Source organism: Lutra lutra, chromosome 7, assembly GCF_902655055.1.
Source record: "Lutra lutra chromosome 7, mLutLut1.2, whole genome shotgun sequence".
Lineage (NCBI taxonomy): Eukaryota > Metazoa > Chordata > Mammalia > Carnivora > Mustelidae > Lutra > Lutra lutra.
In genome coordinates, this window is record NC_062284.1 from 70,384,443 (window position 1) to 70,399,345 (window position 14,903).

General features: G+C 42.0%; 1 protein-coding gene across 3 annotated transcripts in view; it reads left to right on the forward strand.

Moving 5' to 3' along the window:
- Positions 1-10,616, forward strand: part of TMOD2 (tropomodulin 2) — a 65,750-nt gene extending 55,134 nt beyond the window's left edge. For all 3 annotated transcript variants that reach the window (XM_047737781.1, XM_047737783.1, XM_047737782.1), the window contains 3 exons: positions 757-900; positions 6,642-6,786; positions 8,665-10,616. In XM_047737781.1, the coding sequence (XP_047593737.1) occupies positions 757-900; positions 6,642-6,786; positions 8,665-8,699 (324 nt within the window). In that variant the 3' untranslated portion in view covers positions 8,700-10,616. The remainder of the gene's footprint in view (positions 1-756; positions 901-6,641; positions 6,787-8,664) is intronic.
- The last annotated feature ends 4,287 nt before the right edge of the window (positions 10,617-14,903 follow it).

The following is a 14,903-nucleotide window of genomic DNA, read 5'->3' on the forward strand; positions in this document are numbered from 1 at the left end:
CGCCTGGGTGGCTCAGTGGGTTAAGCCTCTGCCTTCGGCTCAGGTCATGATCTCAGGGTCCTGGGATTGAGCCCCGTGTTGGGCTCTCTGCTCAGCAGGGAGCTTGCTTCCCCCTCTCTCTGCCTGCTGCTCTGCCTACTCGTGATTTCTCTCTCTGCCAAATAAATAAAATATTTAAAAATAAATAAATAAGTGTCTTTTTCTCAAAAAACAAAAAAGGCAAAAAACAGAACCCCCCCCCACACACAGAAAACAAACTGATAATGATAATAGATGGTAGTGGGATTTTACTTAATGTTCTAACCCAACAAAGGTAAACACTTTGTAATCCTTTTTTTAAATTTAATTTAATTTATTAATTTATTTGTCAGAGAGAGAGAGAGAGAGAGCACAAGGAGGCAGAGTGGCAGGCAGAGGCAAAGAGAGAAGCAGGCTCCCCACTGAGCAAGGAGCCTGATGCGAAACTCCATCCCAGGACCCTGGGATCATGACCTGAGCCAAAGGAAGCCACTTAACCAACTGAGCCACTCAGGCATCCCAACACTTTGTAATCCTATGTCAGGATTTTTTGTTTTTTGTTTTTGCTTTGCAGGTATACAAAATTCATAAGTCTGGGCTGCTGGACTGAATTATTCTTAGTTTGATTTAACTAAGTTTTTCTTTAAGTGTATAAAAAAACCTCTGTGTTTAATTTGGGGCTGGGAGTTCAGTAAATCAATTTTTGGAAGCATTAATGGTTACTTTTTGCATAATAAGGCTTTTGCAGATATGCTGAAAGTGAATAAGACCTTGAAAAGCCTCAACATTGAATCCAATTTCATCACTGGGACTGGGATCCTGGCCCTGGTGGAGGCATTGAGAGAGAATGACACCCTGACCGAGATCAAGATCGACAACCAGGTATGACTCACAGGGTGCATGTGAACTGGGGAGCCACACGGCAGTGAGTTCAAAGTCAAATTCTGTGACTCAATTTGATGTTCTGGCTTTCCTGTAAGTTACAATATCTGGGGTCCGGTGGAGTGTGTGTGAGAGCGCATGTCAATAACAAAATATGACATATGGTAAGACAGAAAGGGCCAGCTCTCCCCCAGTCCTCGGCTAGTCAGATACCAGGGGAGACAGGAGGTGGGGCCAGAAGTGTTGACAGCCCTCACCACCCTTGCCTCCCACCAGGAATCTCAGCCAGTCCTGTTCCAGCCTTGCTGTTGCATCTCACTGGGGCCGTGACAGATTGGCCATACCCAGAAACAGACTCCTTGCTCTCAGTTGGAGGTTGCCAGAGCTGGGGGGAAAAAAACAACAAAAAACGAGCAGAACTGGACTCCTGCAGTTTGTGGCTGGCTGTCGAGCCTGTTTGGAGGAATCCAGGTTCTAGAAGATGGTCTGGCTTAGAGGAGCAGGCCACACCCACAGTGCAGTCACAGTCTCAGCTCTGTTGCAGTGTCTCTTAGGTTCCCATCAACAGCCAAAGCAAGCTGCTTGTCCCTGCGGCCACATCCTCCCAGATCCCGAAGACCTTTTCCCAGCATTCGCCTGCCATGTTTCTACTTGCTCTGCAGCCTTCAGCTGGCTCCTGCTGTTGGACGGCAATTCTCAGTTCTCAGCACCATGCTGTGCCCTGCCCCTTTCCATACAGGGAACTGTCTGCCATGGGACTCTGTGATTCTGAAAGGCCTAGACCCTGTTTAGTGGGAAGAAAGGACCCTGCAATGGAACAGTTCTCCTATGGAGTGGTGGCAGGGACCATGGGGGGAGCACCTGCTGAGAGTGCCCCCTGCATGTCTGGAAATTCCCCAGTCTAACAGCTGATAGAGCTCCAGGATTGTACCCAGGACTTATTCCCTAAGTCTGGAAACCCCCCATGAATAGGTCCCATGAATAACTCTACTTCCCTTTTTTTGGCTAATGAGGACATGTGGGCTGCTGCAGTGCAGGTCTTCCTCCCCTCCACTCCTCCAGAGGCTTGCTGCTGGGGGAGCAGGGGAACATACAGAAGACAGGCGCTCCTTTCCTCTCTCTCTCCCCAGAAGGGATGCATCCCCAAAGCAGCTTTCCCAAAGGATGATATGTGAAGGGGGTATGCACACCCAGCCATACACCCTCAGGAAGCTCGAAGCCGTTATCCTGGTGTGTGTCCAGCTGCTAGTACATTTAAGAAGAGGATTTGTCAGGGAGTGGGGGAGTGGGGAAATGAGCCAGAAAGAAATATGAACTGAGAGAAAAGCAGGGATAGCTCAAGGATATTTACCAAATGAACTAGTATTAGGAAGAAGTGAAATGAGCTCTTAGCATATTATTTCCAGGACATCTACGACAGAGGTGGATATGTGTATTTAACTTCTTATGTTGGTTTAGGTCATTATGAAACCCCATATCTGACCTGATGTTCCAGATACTGTGTTCCTGATTTCTTGTAAGATACCACCTAGTTAAGATGGCCATTTAAAATATAGTTAAATTTGAATTTCAGATAAATGACAAATGATTATTAGTATAAGTATGTACCATGGAATATTTGGGACACACTATACTAAAATATATATATATTTCTTTTTATTTATTGAAATTATTTGTTATTATTAATCAAAATTCAGGTTTAACTAAGTGTCCTGTATTTTTATTTGCTAAACCTGGCAACCTGACATCTGATGAATGAGATGGAATCCCAAACATTGAGAATAGAACAGCTTTTCATAATGCATGTGAAGAAGATCCTGAAATACAAAGCCTGAATTTGCTGTCTTAAATCTCCTTACATCAACCTTATCACCCTTCTTCAGTCCTCTGGGATGAGAGCATGTCATTTTTCCACTTTATTCCCCAATATGCCTCTGAAATATCTTCTTTGCATTTGTTATAAGAGGATTGAGACTTTCTAGAGCAACTGGAAAAATTCTTTGCTTTATTCCAAGAAAGAGGAAATTCAGAGTCAGAACTTGATTTCCATCCAAATTTTGTTTATCGACTCATACGCTATTAGAAGTAGACCTCAGTTTCCTCATCTGTGTAATGAAGGGTTTGAAATAAAATAATCTGTAAGACCGTTTGGTCTCAGCAGCTCAGACCAATTTAGCATCCTTTGGAGTGGGCAGTTGCACCGAAATGAAGGCCTGCTGAGAACCCGTCACTGGGGCAGGCTGCCGTGGCTAGGCTCCAGGTAAATGGGTAATGATTTAATCAGATACTCCATGTGAGAGGAACAATCGGTGACGCATATTAATGAAACAGATGGGTAACTGCTAAATAAATTTGAGTAAACAAAAAAGGTCATTTAAAAAAAAAAACAGAAGAAATGTATGTTTAAACTTTTATTTCCCTTCTCCTTTGTATTTAGTGACTTATAAAGAGGAAACAAATAAATTATAAGAAATTTAGACCTCCATTTGTTGCCCTGGGTTTATATAACACAAAAGACCTCAAATAAAAAGACTCAGGCTGAGAAAGAAAGATGCCCTATGTTACATTACTTTCCCCCCTCCATTTTCAGCCCCTCCCCAGTATGCTTTTCTGCAGCTCCTACATCCCTTATATAGCCAGCAGCAAACCCATCCTGCATGTTACCCAAGCACAGGACTCCGAAGGCGTGAGAACTGTGAGGGGTAGTAAAGGGACTTTTATGTCATCCTTCCCCATCAGCCACATCCAGCATGAGCTCCTTCTGCACTTGGATAGCACTACTTGGCTCAATTCAGGGGCATAGGGCATAGCTAAGGGGGCCCCAACCGTAGCTCAGGTCTCAAACTTTAGCACAACCCACTATTCTAAAGCATGTTGTGAGCTAAAGTTGTTCATGGAACTGTGAGGTCAGGATCCCTTTTTTCCTGCCTCTCCCTATTAGCCTGGAATGCTAAGCTCTAAACTGGATACCCAGAGTTGTTATTGTCTGACTGGAAATACCACATTTTGTTAATTTCTTGGGGGAGAGACTGGTTTGACAGGTTGCTGGGTGAAAAGAAAGAAAAGGAGCAAAGAATTAAACATTTGGACTCACCTAGAACACAAAAGTTTTTCCCTAAACTTTTCTCCTTCATCTACTCAATACTTAAATTTTCCAAATTTAAAAGGTATATTTTAAAATATGATAAAAATATAACAAACAATCAAAACTGCAGGATCCTGGGGTGCCTGGGTGGCTCAGTGGGTTAAAGCCTCTGCCTTCGGCTCAGGTCTTGATCCCAGGGTCCTGGGATTGAGCCCTGCATCAGGCTCTTTGCTCAGCAGGGAGCTTCCTCCTCTCTCTGCCTACTTGTGATCTCTGTCTGTCAAATAAATAAATAAAATCTTTAAAAAAATGTTTTTAAACTGCAGGATCCTGGCACAGAAATAGACTTGGCAGAACACTCGATTCCAGAAACACATCCAAGTATACCTGAGAATTTTGTAACGAAGTTCCTGTGAGGAAGGGATAAAGTAGAAGATAGTGGGACAATTTCATTAGCATTTTGAAACAAGATTAAGTTGGGGCTCTATCTTGACTCTTATACTTAAATTCATTCCAGATGAAATGAAGATTTAAATATGAAAATATATGGAATCATAAAATGGAAGAAGTCAGAAGGTTTTCTGATAGAAGAGATCAAAAGAGCCTTCTTAAACATGATGTAAAATCTAGGAGATTGATACAAATTTAGCCATATGAAATGAAAAGAGAATCAAAAAGAAAGTCAAAAGACAAACTTAACAACACATTTGACAGACGGGTAATTTCCTAATATATAAGAAACTTACAAATTAATAACAAGAAAAAAGGAACCACGGGCTGGTAAAAAAAGAAAATACAGGGGCGCCTGGGTGGCTCAGTGGGTTAAGCCACTGCCTTCGGCTCAGGTCATGATCCCAGGTCCTAGGTTCGAGCCCCGAATCGGGCTTTCTGCTCAGCAGGGAGCCTGCTTCCTCCTCTCTCTCTGCCTGCCTCTCTGCTTACTTGTGATTTCTCTCTGTCAAATAAATAAATAAAATCTTTAAAAAAAAAAAAAAAGAAAAGAAAATACACAAATGACAGAGATTGGTATTTTCTTATTTATTTATTTATTTATTTATTTATTTATTTATTTATTTGACAGACGGGGATCACAAGTAGGCAGAGAGGCAGGCAGAGAGAGAGGGGGAAGCAGGCTCCCCACTGAGCAGAGAGCCCCAGCGGGACTCGATCCCAGGACCCTGAGATCATGACCTGAGCTGAAGGCAGAGGCTTAGTCCACTAAGCCACCCAGGTGCCCAAGATTGGTATTTTCAAAAACAGAAATACAGATGCGTAAGAAAAGTAATTGTTCTTATTCATAATTTGAGAAATGCAAATTAAGGCAATTAAATAAATACAAGTGAAATATAAATCTTCACCTGTTAAATTGACAGAGGGGGAAAAGATTGATAATATCCCATGTTGGCCAGCATAGGGAAAATAGTAAATTTGAAACACTGTTAGTAGGAGTAAAAAACTGTCATACTTTTGAGGGTAAGTGAGTATCAAAATTTGAAACATGTTTACTCTTGGGCCCAGCCCTAATTTGCCTTACAGGCACTCTTGCAGAAATGTCCTAGGATATACTATATGTGCAAGGGAAATTCACTGCAGCATTGTTTGGAATAGTAGAAATGGCAAGTAGAAATGGAAAAATAAAATTATGTTTCAGAACAAAATGCTCATGTAATCCATTTATATGAAAAAGCATACATGTACATATTAGGCAGACGTATGAATGTATAGAAAATGTCTTTAAATACATACTATATGCCAAACTGGCTTTCTCTATGGGGAGTGGAAATACTGGGGGAAGGGAGCTTTTGTATTTTATACACTTCTTGTGTGCTTTTTCTAAGTAAGCCTATACATTTTAATTTAAAAATTTTTAATAAATATATTATGGAATTTTTTTTGAATTTTAATTTTTGTTAAATTTTTATTTTAAATTCCTATATTTGTATGCCCCTGGGTTTTCTTTTTAATTCTAATTGTTTTTTTCTTCTATATCTCAACTTCCAAAAAAAAAAAAAACAAACAAACCAACCAAGAAACCTCTTTTCACCAATTTAAAAAACTTGGGGATTTATCTACAGCCCAATAACCCCTTCAGTGTTTTTTAATTTCGGTGGCTATGGTTCAAACCACAATGTAGTTTCTTCGGGAACTCCCACTGAGACGCTGGTGAAAAAGAATGGCCAGCTGGTTGATGACCTTTAATTATTTTTGGAAATGGATTCCAGAATAGAAATTTCAGTAATTGGATTGATTGCTGTAACACAGTTTCAACTACTTAAAAACACCCTTTGTTTTAAAAAAAGAAAAAAAAAAAACCTTTGTTTAAACTGTAGAAACTATGGTAAATTGGAAACACTGAATATTTAGTTTTGCTCTAATTTTACATGTGGAATCATTTTTTCCCTCATAAATAATTTGCTTAGTCTTTTCAGTTCAGCATGCCAGCAGATTTGGCTGTCTGTTGGATTTTGCTTCTAGACAAGGAGCAGGTCTCAAATGACTATGGGAGAAAATATCTCCAGTGACTTTATTCCTTTCCATGTGAGACTTTTGCCCCCTTCCCTTTTTGTCCAGCAAGTAGCTTTGCATCTCTCCCATGCAAGTAACTGTTTCCTCTTTCTTCCTGATCGTCCTGTGTCTGTTCCGCACCTGTAACCAGAGGCAGCAGTTGGGAACGGCTGTGGAGATGGAAATTGCCCAGATGCTCGAGGAGAATTCAAGGATCCTCAAGTTTGGATATCAGTTTACCAAGCAAGGGCCTCGAACAAGGGTGGCAGCCGCCATCACAAAGAATAATGACCTGGGTAATGCAGCCCTAATGTGTGCTGTTAGCAATTAGAAGAGCAGGATGACGGTTTATTTCTCCACTTCAGATACGGTATCTCACAGACCTCATTCCCCTGGCCTTCCTGTCAGCCCTGGATCAAAGGCACATTGTTACGTTATCGTAGGAGTTCTCATGAATTTCACAGTGTTTCAGTTTTATTGTAACATTCTCTCAAGAACTGTTTGTTCTTTTTTTCCAGACAGCCTTTGATTTTTGCTTGGTTTTCTTTATGTATTTGGTTCTCCTTTCTTACACATATTACCCTATGTTGTTATCTGCACCAGATGATGGATACAGTGACATGGAGATTCCCAGTTCACTTATGTTTGACCCCTGACTCTGCTCTTGCACTTGGGTTTAAATACAGTTATGTCTGATACTTTGGTGATTTCCACATGAAATAAACTAGTGGAGCTATGTTATAAAGGTTAAACTTAGAAGTAGCTTTTTCAGGTAGCCCCTCATTAATTTTTCCTGCTCCTTACTCTTTGCTGAGGATCCTTGACATTTCTTCTGTTAGGATGAGAGGGGGCATATCCTGGTCAACCGCAGCACAGAAGACTGGGACAGACTGGGAAGGCTTGTTCTGGGCACAGCTCAGTCACCTGAAGCAGCATGGCAAAAGGACATTCAGGAGCAGACAGTCACTTGTCAAGCAGCAGCCAATAGCAAACTCCCCAGTTTGAGGTTCAGGGACAGATGTTAGACCTTGAACAGGAGAACTGGGCACAGTGTTCTACCAAGAAGCGTGCTGGCCACAGGGAGGATTTGGGTTGTAGACCAGACAGAAACCAGGAGCTGGAGCCAGAAGGGGCAGGTAAAGATAAATGCACATCTCCCTGCCCAGGCATCCTCAGCCAAGATGCTGAGCCCCGGGCGAGGTAGGTTGTGTGGCCTCTAGAGGCTGGCCAGGCATATGGCAGTTCTTCCCGTGGGGAATGAGGCGAGGGGGGCGGCCCCGCAAATAGGGCTTTGGGGAAGGATAGAGACAGCAGTCAGAAGACAACTAGGAGAATGGCAGGGAGTCCGCAGCTGAACAACATGGGGACCAAAAAGAAACAGGCAAAAGAGGCTGGAAGTAAATGGAAAAACGATCATGAGCCCAGGAGTGGCGGTGATGGGCAATAGCTTTTGTCTCATTTTCTGTGGGCTGGGCTATTTAAAGTGGAGAGTTAGAGCAGGACCACAGCCAGGGCACCTTTTCTGCGAAATCGAGGAAGGTTACAGTAACCCTTTTCTGACCCATCAGACAGGCCTGCAGGTGGAAAGGTGAAAGGGGGACATGGGTTGCAGAAACTGGGAATGGGCCATTGGGGAACCCTGATCTCTGAGTTTGCCTGCCATCTGAATCATCCCTTCCTTGGAAGCTGATACTTGGTGGGGGGGTTATATAAAATGGTTTAGAAACTTGAAACATTGTTTGAGCTCCTCCTGGTTGTCAGGCCGTAAGCAGCATTCATAGATTATAAATGTGTCGTCCTGGGGAGTTAAAGGCAGCTGGAGGTCAGATCGCACAGAGGCTGAGCTGTGCTGTGGATAAGTGACCATGGAAATACTCACAAGTTCACTGTTTCATGGGTCTATTCCGGACCTGCTACTCCGTAGAAATTTCTAACACTCAAGTTCCCAAATATCAGACATGACTTTATTTAGAATGTAAATTCCACAAGACACTAGGTAGTGAAGTAATTTCCATTTATATCATGTAGTGGGTAATTGAGTATTGAAATTTAAGAAAACCATATCCTTAAACAGGTGGGATTGCTGTTAGTGTGATTAATGTTGTTGGTCTGGAATTGAAGGACCATTCCTTCAATTTACCTTTTCTTTTTTCCTGTCTTTATTTCTCACCTAGTTCGTAAAAAGCGAGTTGAAGGAGACCGAAGGTAAACTTCTGCAAGAGAAGGCAGAGTTGTACCATGGTGGCCATTGAAAAAGAAGCAAGCAAAAACTCTTCTCCTTCCCCGTCAGGACCATTTTACCCAAGGTTGTGCATTTCCGTTAACCACCCAGCTAATCATGTAATTGTTGTTCTTTTTTAGCACTACTTATTTATCTTGGATTTTTTAATATATACAGTTGTCTCATTTGCTCACGGGCACCTCTGGCCACTCGTACCAGTGGACCTCAGCAGACGTTAGTGGGTAACAGCAATTGGAAATTACTTCACCACTTTCATATTGGGTTGTCTGGCTTTCTTATGTGAATTTTTTTTTTTTAATCACTGAAAGGAATTTAGTATATACATGTATTTATAACTGATTACGATAGAGGCCTATCTCTGTTTACATGCATAGCTTTGAGTTAGGCTGAATACATCAGAAGTACTCTTCTGACCACATAAGAAGTTAGTATTGCCAATCTTTCACTGGATGAGAAAATGTGACTAACTTGGAACAAATTCTCCCCTAGTTCCAGAAAAATCACTAAATGCACATGCCCCACTGTTTGAAGATCAGTGGAATCATCTTCTTAAAAGCAAGGCAGCATTATGATACTTTTAATACAACATCAGCAAATAAGTCTGAAATAGTAACCCATGAACGGTCTTCAAGGCAGACTTACAGGTAGCAAAATTAATCAGCACACCTACTTTTATTGATGATTCAACACAAATTCGATCTTTAACATGACTCTAATAGATAACTTTCTACAAAGCTGTTTTAAACTTTTCCAGACGTGATGGGAAATTTTTAAATTTTAGAAACAGGGCGGCTTTTAAAACAGTACATTCCTCAATAAAACAAAAATAATTGCACCTTAGTCAGAATCGTCTGATACATATGACTGAGTCATTTGGGCAAAATTTAAAAGCATTTATTGCTTTACCTTTAGTGTGACGAGATCACAGAATGAAATGTGAATGTTCCCGTTATGTATACAGACATTTGTCCATACAGCATACTTTATCCAGACGTTTGCAGACATCAGGGGTTAAAATGGGAATGATCGCTTCTCCAGATGTTTGTCATCTCAAGAACAAAGCCTGTGAATGTACAGCTGAGATGATTGTGTGGTTGTGTGCAGTAGCTTCTCATCTAGCATTGCAACAGTATGATGCTCAACTAAGGAAACTCAGGACTTCAGCCTTTGGCTCAAGCTCCCAGGCCTCTGATGGCAGACAGTGCCTGAGGCTGTCGTTGGTGGCACTCGGACCCTGCCTCAGGCACCTCGGCCTCTCTCCCTTCTTCTCTCTTCTCCCCGTGCTTCCTTCCAACTCTTTCTCTTTTCCCTTTTGTCTGAAATCCTGAGCCTTGTAAAGGTGACCTCCCTCTACCTGGAGCTAAAGAGAGTGCTGACTCAGAAGAAGATGGGCCCAAGTCCAAAAGTGTTCAGTGACTGAGCGTTCCTGAGTTGCTCGATAGTAGTAAGACAAGCTAATTGGGAAAACAATGCGTGTATTATTCCAGTTAGCTTGTAAAACGTATGGAATCTGGCTAGGAGGGAGAGCCTTCATGACATTGGCTGTTTTATCTGATTTGTAAGAACTCACATCTCTAAAATCCTTTGAGACATCTCATTTTCTTGACAATGTTTTACATTTTTTTTTGAGGGAATAATGAGCAGAATATGTTGATAGATTTTGAATCCTCAAATCCTTTAGCTTTTGACTATATCTCTCTCTATAAAAGACATAGTAAATACCTTTTGGTGGTTTTCAATTTGATTTTTCCTTCCCTATTCATATAGGTGTGGTATATTGGAGCCAACTCATACAGGCTTACCAAGTACTAAATTTTCTTTCTTTTTTTAAAGATTTTATTCATCTGTTTGACAGAGACACAGCGAGAGAGGGAACACAAGTAGGGGGAGTGGGAGAGGGAGAAGCAGGCCTCCAGCCAAGCACGGAGCAGGGAGCCCCAGGCAGGGCTCGACCCCAAGACCCTAGGACAACGACCTGAGCCAAAGGCAGATGCCTAACAACGAGCCACCCAGGCACCCCTCAAGTATTAAATTTTCAAGAATTTTTGCAAACTCATTAAATACAGCCATTATTAAAAATTAAATAGCATGCACTTGAAATTAGTTTATTTTTAAAACAAAAGTAATACTCAAAACTATCTTTTAGTTTTCTTTACTCTTGAGATTTTTCAGAACTATATTGTGTCTATGTGACAGAAATTATTGTCTAATGATGTGCTGTTGTGAATCTCTTCCCAACTCAGAAGTTTAGGGTTTCTTGTTGGTTGTTTGAACTTGGCCATGGTGGGAGTACTTTTACTATGAAAATTAGCAAATGTTACAAATCAGATGTTTGTCCCCCTAGGTTGCTGGTTGATAAACATTCATCAGCACACCACAGGGTAGAATGTACACAGTTCCTTTTTTGTGTACACGTTTTGGTTACCATGTTGCTATAGGGAAGTACCTTTCTCCTAAGTGTCTTTCTCCTGTCCCTTTAGATTTGTTGCAGATATATTATAAGTGCCAAGTCCCTGACATGCCCTTCAAGGAAGACTTTTTCCTTTCTTTTCTCTTTCATTCTCTTTCTTACCTTCACCTCTACAAAATCCTCTATCCTACAGAGTGTTCCCTTCAGCCCTAAGGACTGGGGGCTAAAGCAGTTCCTGACAAACTCTGGCAGAAAGCAAGAAAAAAAAAGTCAGAATTTGATGGTGACCATGCTGTGGTTGTTGATAGTATTAAAGCAAAATAGTGGGCTATTAACAAAACTTAGCCCTGTTTTTAGCTAGTGAAATAGTTGGGTCACAGGTAATAGAGTTTATAAAACCAAATATTTATTACGAATCAGTTTATCTTTTCATTAATTGTGTTTTTAAAGTAGCTTGAAAGGTGACATTTCCGTAAATATTCACATATTAAATGTTGGAAGATAAACTTACTTTTTGGGGACCCTACAAATCATTGAATTAGCCCAGGACTTCATTTCCCCATTTGCCCAAAGTGTGTAAGTAGAAGCTTTTTCATAATCCTGCACATGATTAACCCCTTACCATCCATCATGGTGGTGCATAAGGTATATAAAATATTTTTATATGTGTGCATTTTGCCAAATACTATGTTTTGAGATATTTGGCAACATCTGGACAACTGATTGAAGGGAGACAGTCTCTCCCCAGACCACCTCCCTTCCCCTTTGGGGCTTGTACAGGCCCATGCTAGTGTCAGATCACTCATTAGGATATGCGGGCTTCTATCACTGGCACTCATCCCAGCATATGTGGAGGACAACTCTTTAGGAGAGAATTTCGGAAGTCTAGAGATCATATAATTAGTCCAGCACTACAACTCCCCATCTGCCTGAAGCATGTAATGGAAGCTCTTTTATCCTCATTAACACAATTACATCCTTCCCTTTCCTCTTGGAAGGGCATAATGTAAATAAATGTGTGTGTGTGTGCGTGCGTGTGTGGGTGTGTGGCCAAATACCTAATTATCTAATGAGGTATGTGGCTACATCTGGACCACTGATTGAAGGGAGATGTGCTCTCCCCAGCTCTATTGCCCTTGTCCTTTTTAGCACTGCTGCAGGCCCAGGTTCAATGCAGATCACCGCCTGGAGTTGGCAGCTTAGGTCACCAAGAGCCAAATTTCACAGCATGTATAGAAGATAACTCTTAGGGAATAATTATTAGAAGCCTGGAAATCATTTTATTGTTCCAGCACCAAATTCTTCATATGCCTAAAGTGTGTAAGTACAAACATATTCATCTTCATCAACGTGATTATTATGCCCCTTCCTTCCATCGTGGTAGGGTAGGCTGTATATAAATATTTTGTACACAAAGATCACCAAATACTGTAAGTGGTATTTGGCTAAAGTTGGACGCCACATCGATGGGAGATGCTATCTCCCAGTCCCTCTTCCCTTACCCTCTTGGAGCTGCTGCGAGCCTAACTTAGAGAATTGCTAGCCTGGAGGGGCACGCGCAGCTCCCCCATCTTAGAACACCAGTTCATCTTACGATAAAAGCCCATCTCCATTTAAAAACTCAGAAATCATCCCAATGCCTATACTCCTCAGAACAATTTCCCTAAGGGAAGCTTGGTACAGCCCACCAAAAGAACACCTTCTCTTCCAGACAGAAAGGTGGCCCCCGGCAGGGCACCACCATGAGGGAAACCAGTGTGCTCTGAAGAACTACCATGAGAACATTTCAGACACTCAAACTTGAAACCAGTGTGAAGCTTCAGCATGCTTTCAATGTGGGAGAGGCATTTAAATTTACATAAGAGTTTGTAGATACTTCCTTTTTTCAGAGATAATGATGTACTTAGCCCTCTCCCAGGCAGTGTAAAGCAGACTGAGAAAGTGTAAGAATTCTGGATTAATACAATTTGATATGTGTTTCTGGGTCTTGGGGGTAGAGTGCCTTTTTGCAAAGTGGATACCATCTTTTTAGTTCAAGTTTTGATAGCATCAGTGGAAGCGGGCAGGGGGCAGTAAGTTACAAATACTACATTCTGTGGTATGTTCCCTCTACTGAGTTGGAATTGTTTCTAGTGTCAGATTTTGAATCGTGATCCTGAAGCTTCCTTCCTCTCTTCCACTAATGGTGCAATAATAGCGGTTTTCATTTTAATGAGCAGAGAACGAAAAAGAAATGTTTTAGCTCTGCCTTCCAGTACCAGGTTCCCCTTACTGCTCCTCACTTCAAATATCCCTGCCATTTACCAGACCCCCCTCAAAGCTCAAGGATTGGGACACAAGGTGTGAGAACGCTTGGCAGCACCAGGCTGAACCCTCTGGATGAAAGTCACAGGGTTGGGCCCCCCAGGAACAAGCTTGAGAAAGAAGAGTACCCAGAACCTCAAGATGGATTTATCGTTTTCTTGCCCCCAACTCTAGGTTAGATCAAATTTTATTTTGTGGTTCAGAAGTTATTAAATGGAGGGGCTGGGTGAGGTGGGGAGGAAGATGGAAATTGAAGGTCTCCATTTGCTTAAGGGGAGAAGTAAGCTCTGCTCAGCTCACCGCCTTCCTATCTGCCCATAACAGTAATGATTAAACATCCAGGAGATGGGTGGAGAAAGTGCTTCAAAGTTTAAAGTTGCTACCTGGCTCTAGGTACTGTTCTAGGAAGGCCATACCCTTAGCAGAAGTCATCCCAGTTTTGTGATGCATCATTGACTTGGGAGAGGATCAAGGAGACTGGACTTTCCTCTGACATCTTCCATGGTAGTCGTTTTGAGCACACCGGCTCTGTTAGTTGGTATGGTGGAAGGGCACCATACTAACAGACTCAGAGGCTGACTCCCAATCCCATCACCAACACTTAGCAGGTATATGATCATGGGCAATTCATTCAATTGCCTGACAATTATAGTCTACATAGGGGGAAGAGCACTGGATTTGGAGTCAAGACACCTGGACACTTGGCTCCACACTTTCTTAGCTGAGTGACTTTGTGGCAAGCCACTTAGTCTCTCAAGCCTAAGATTCTTCAGCTATATTATAATGGGAATAATATCTTCACTAACTACCTCACAGATTTGTGGTGAGAAAATAATCAGATAATGGGATGAGAACACTATACTGGAAAGGGCTCTACAGAAGTTGGAGATCATTTTCATCATCTATTCACTAATGTTTTCCACTGCTTCTTAAATCTGGTTTTTGTTTTCCTTCCGAGCATTGAGTATGAGCAATCACAGCATGGAGATGACATAGGGGACTGGAATTATTTCATTTTTAACACAGAGACGGGAGAGGTAGTTGACAGGTGGGTGTTATATACCAGTGATGTGTGTGGTAGAGCATTTTCCCTGGGTCATCTTGACAGTACCTGGACGTGGTAAGGACCCTTGCAATGAGTCTAAGGCTGGACACTTGAGGGAGCAAATAGTGATTAAGAATTGAGGGGAGAGTCTGGAGCAGTGCTACTCCTGCCAGGCTCTGACACCACCGGGGTAATCTATGACTTGAGGTGTGGACAGGAGACCTAGGAGAGAAGATTATCCTTAAGGCTCTAGCAGCTACTTGACAGGCTCAAGTCCTGATAGCGAAGGGGAGAAAGTGTCACCTGTGAGATCAACTCTCCCGGGCAGCAACTGCCTTGTTATCACCAGCAACCTTTGCCCTAGTCAGTATTTTTGTGCTTAGAAAAATACTGAAACATGGTATCACGGGGC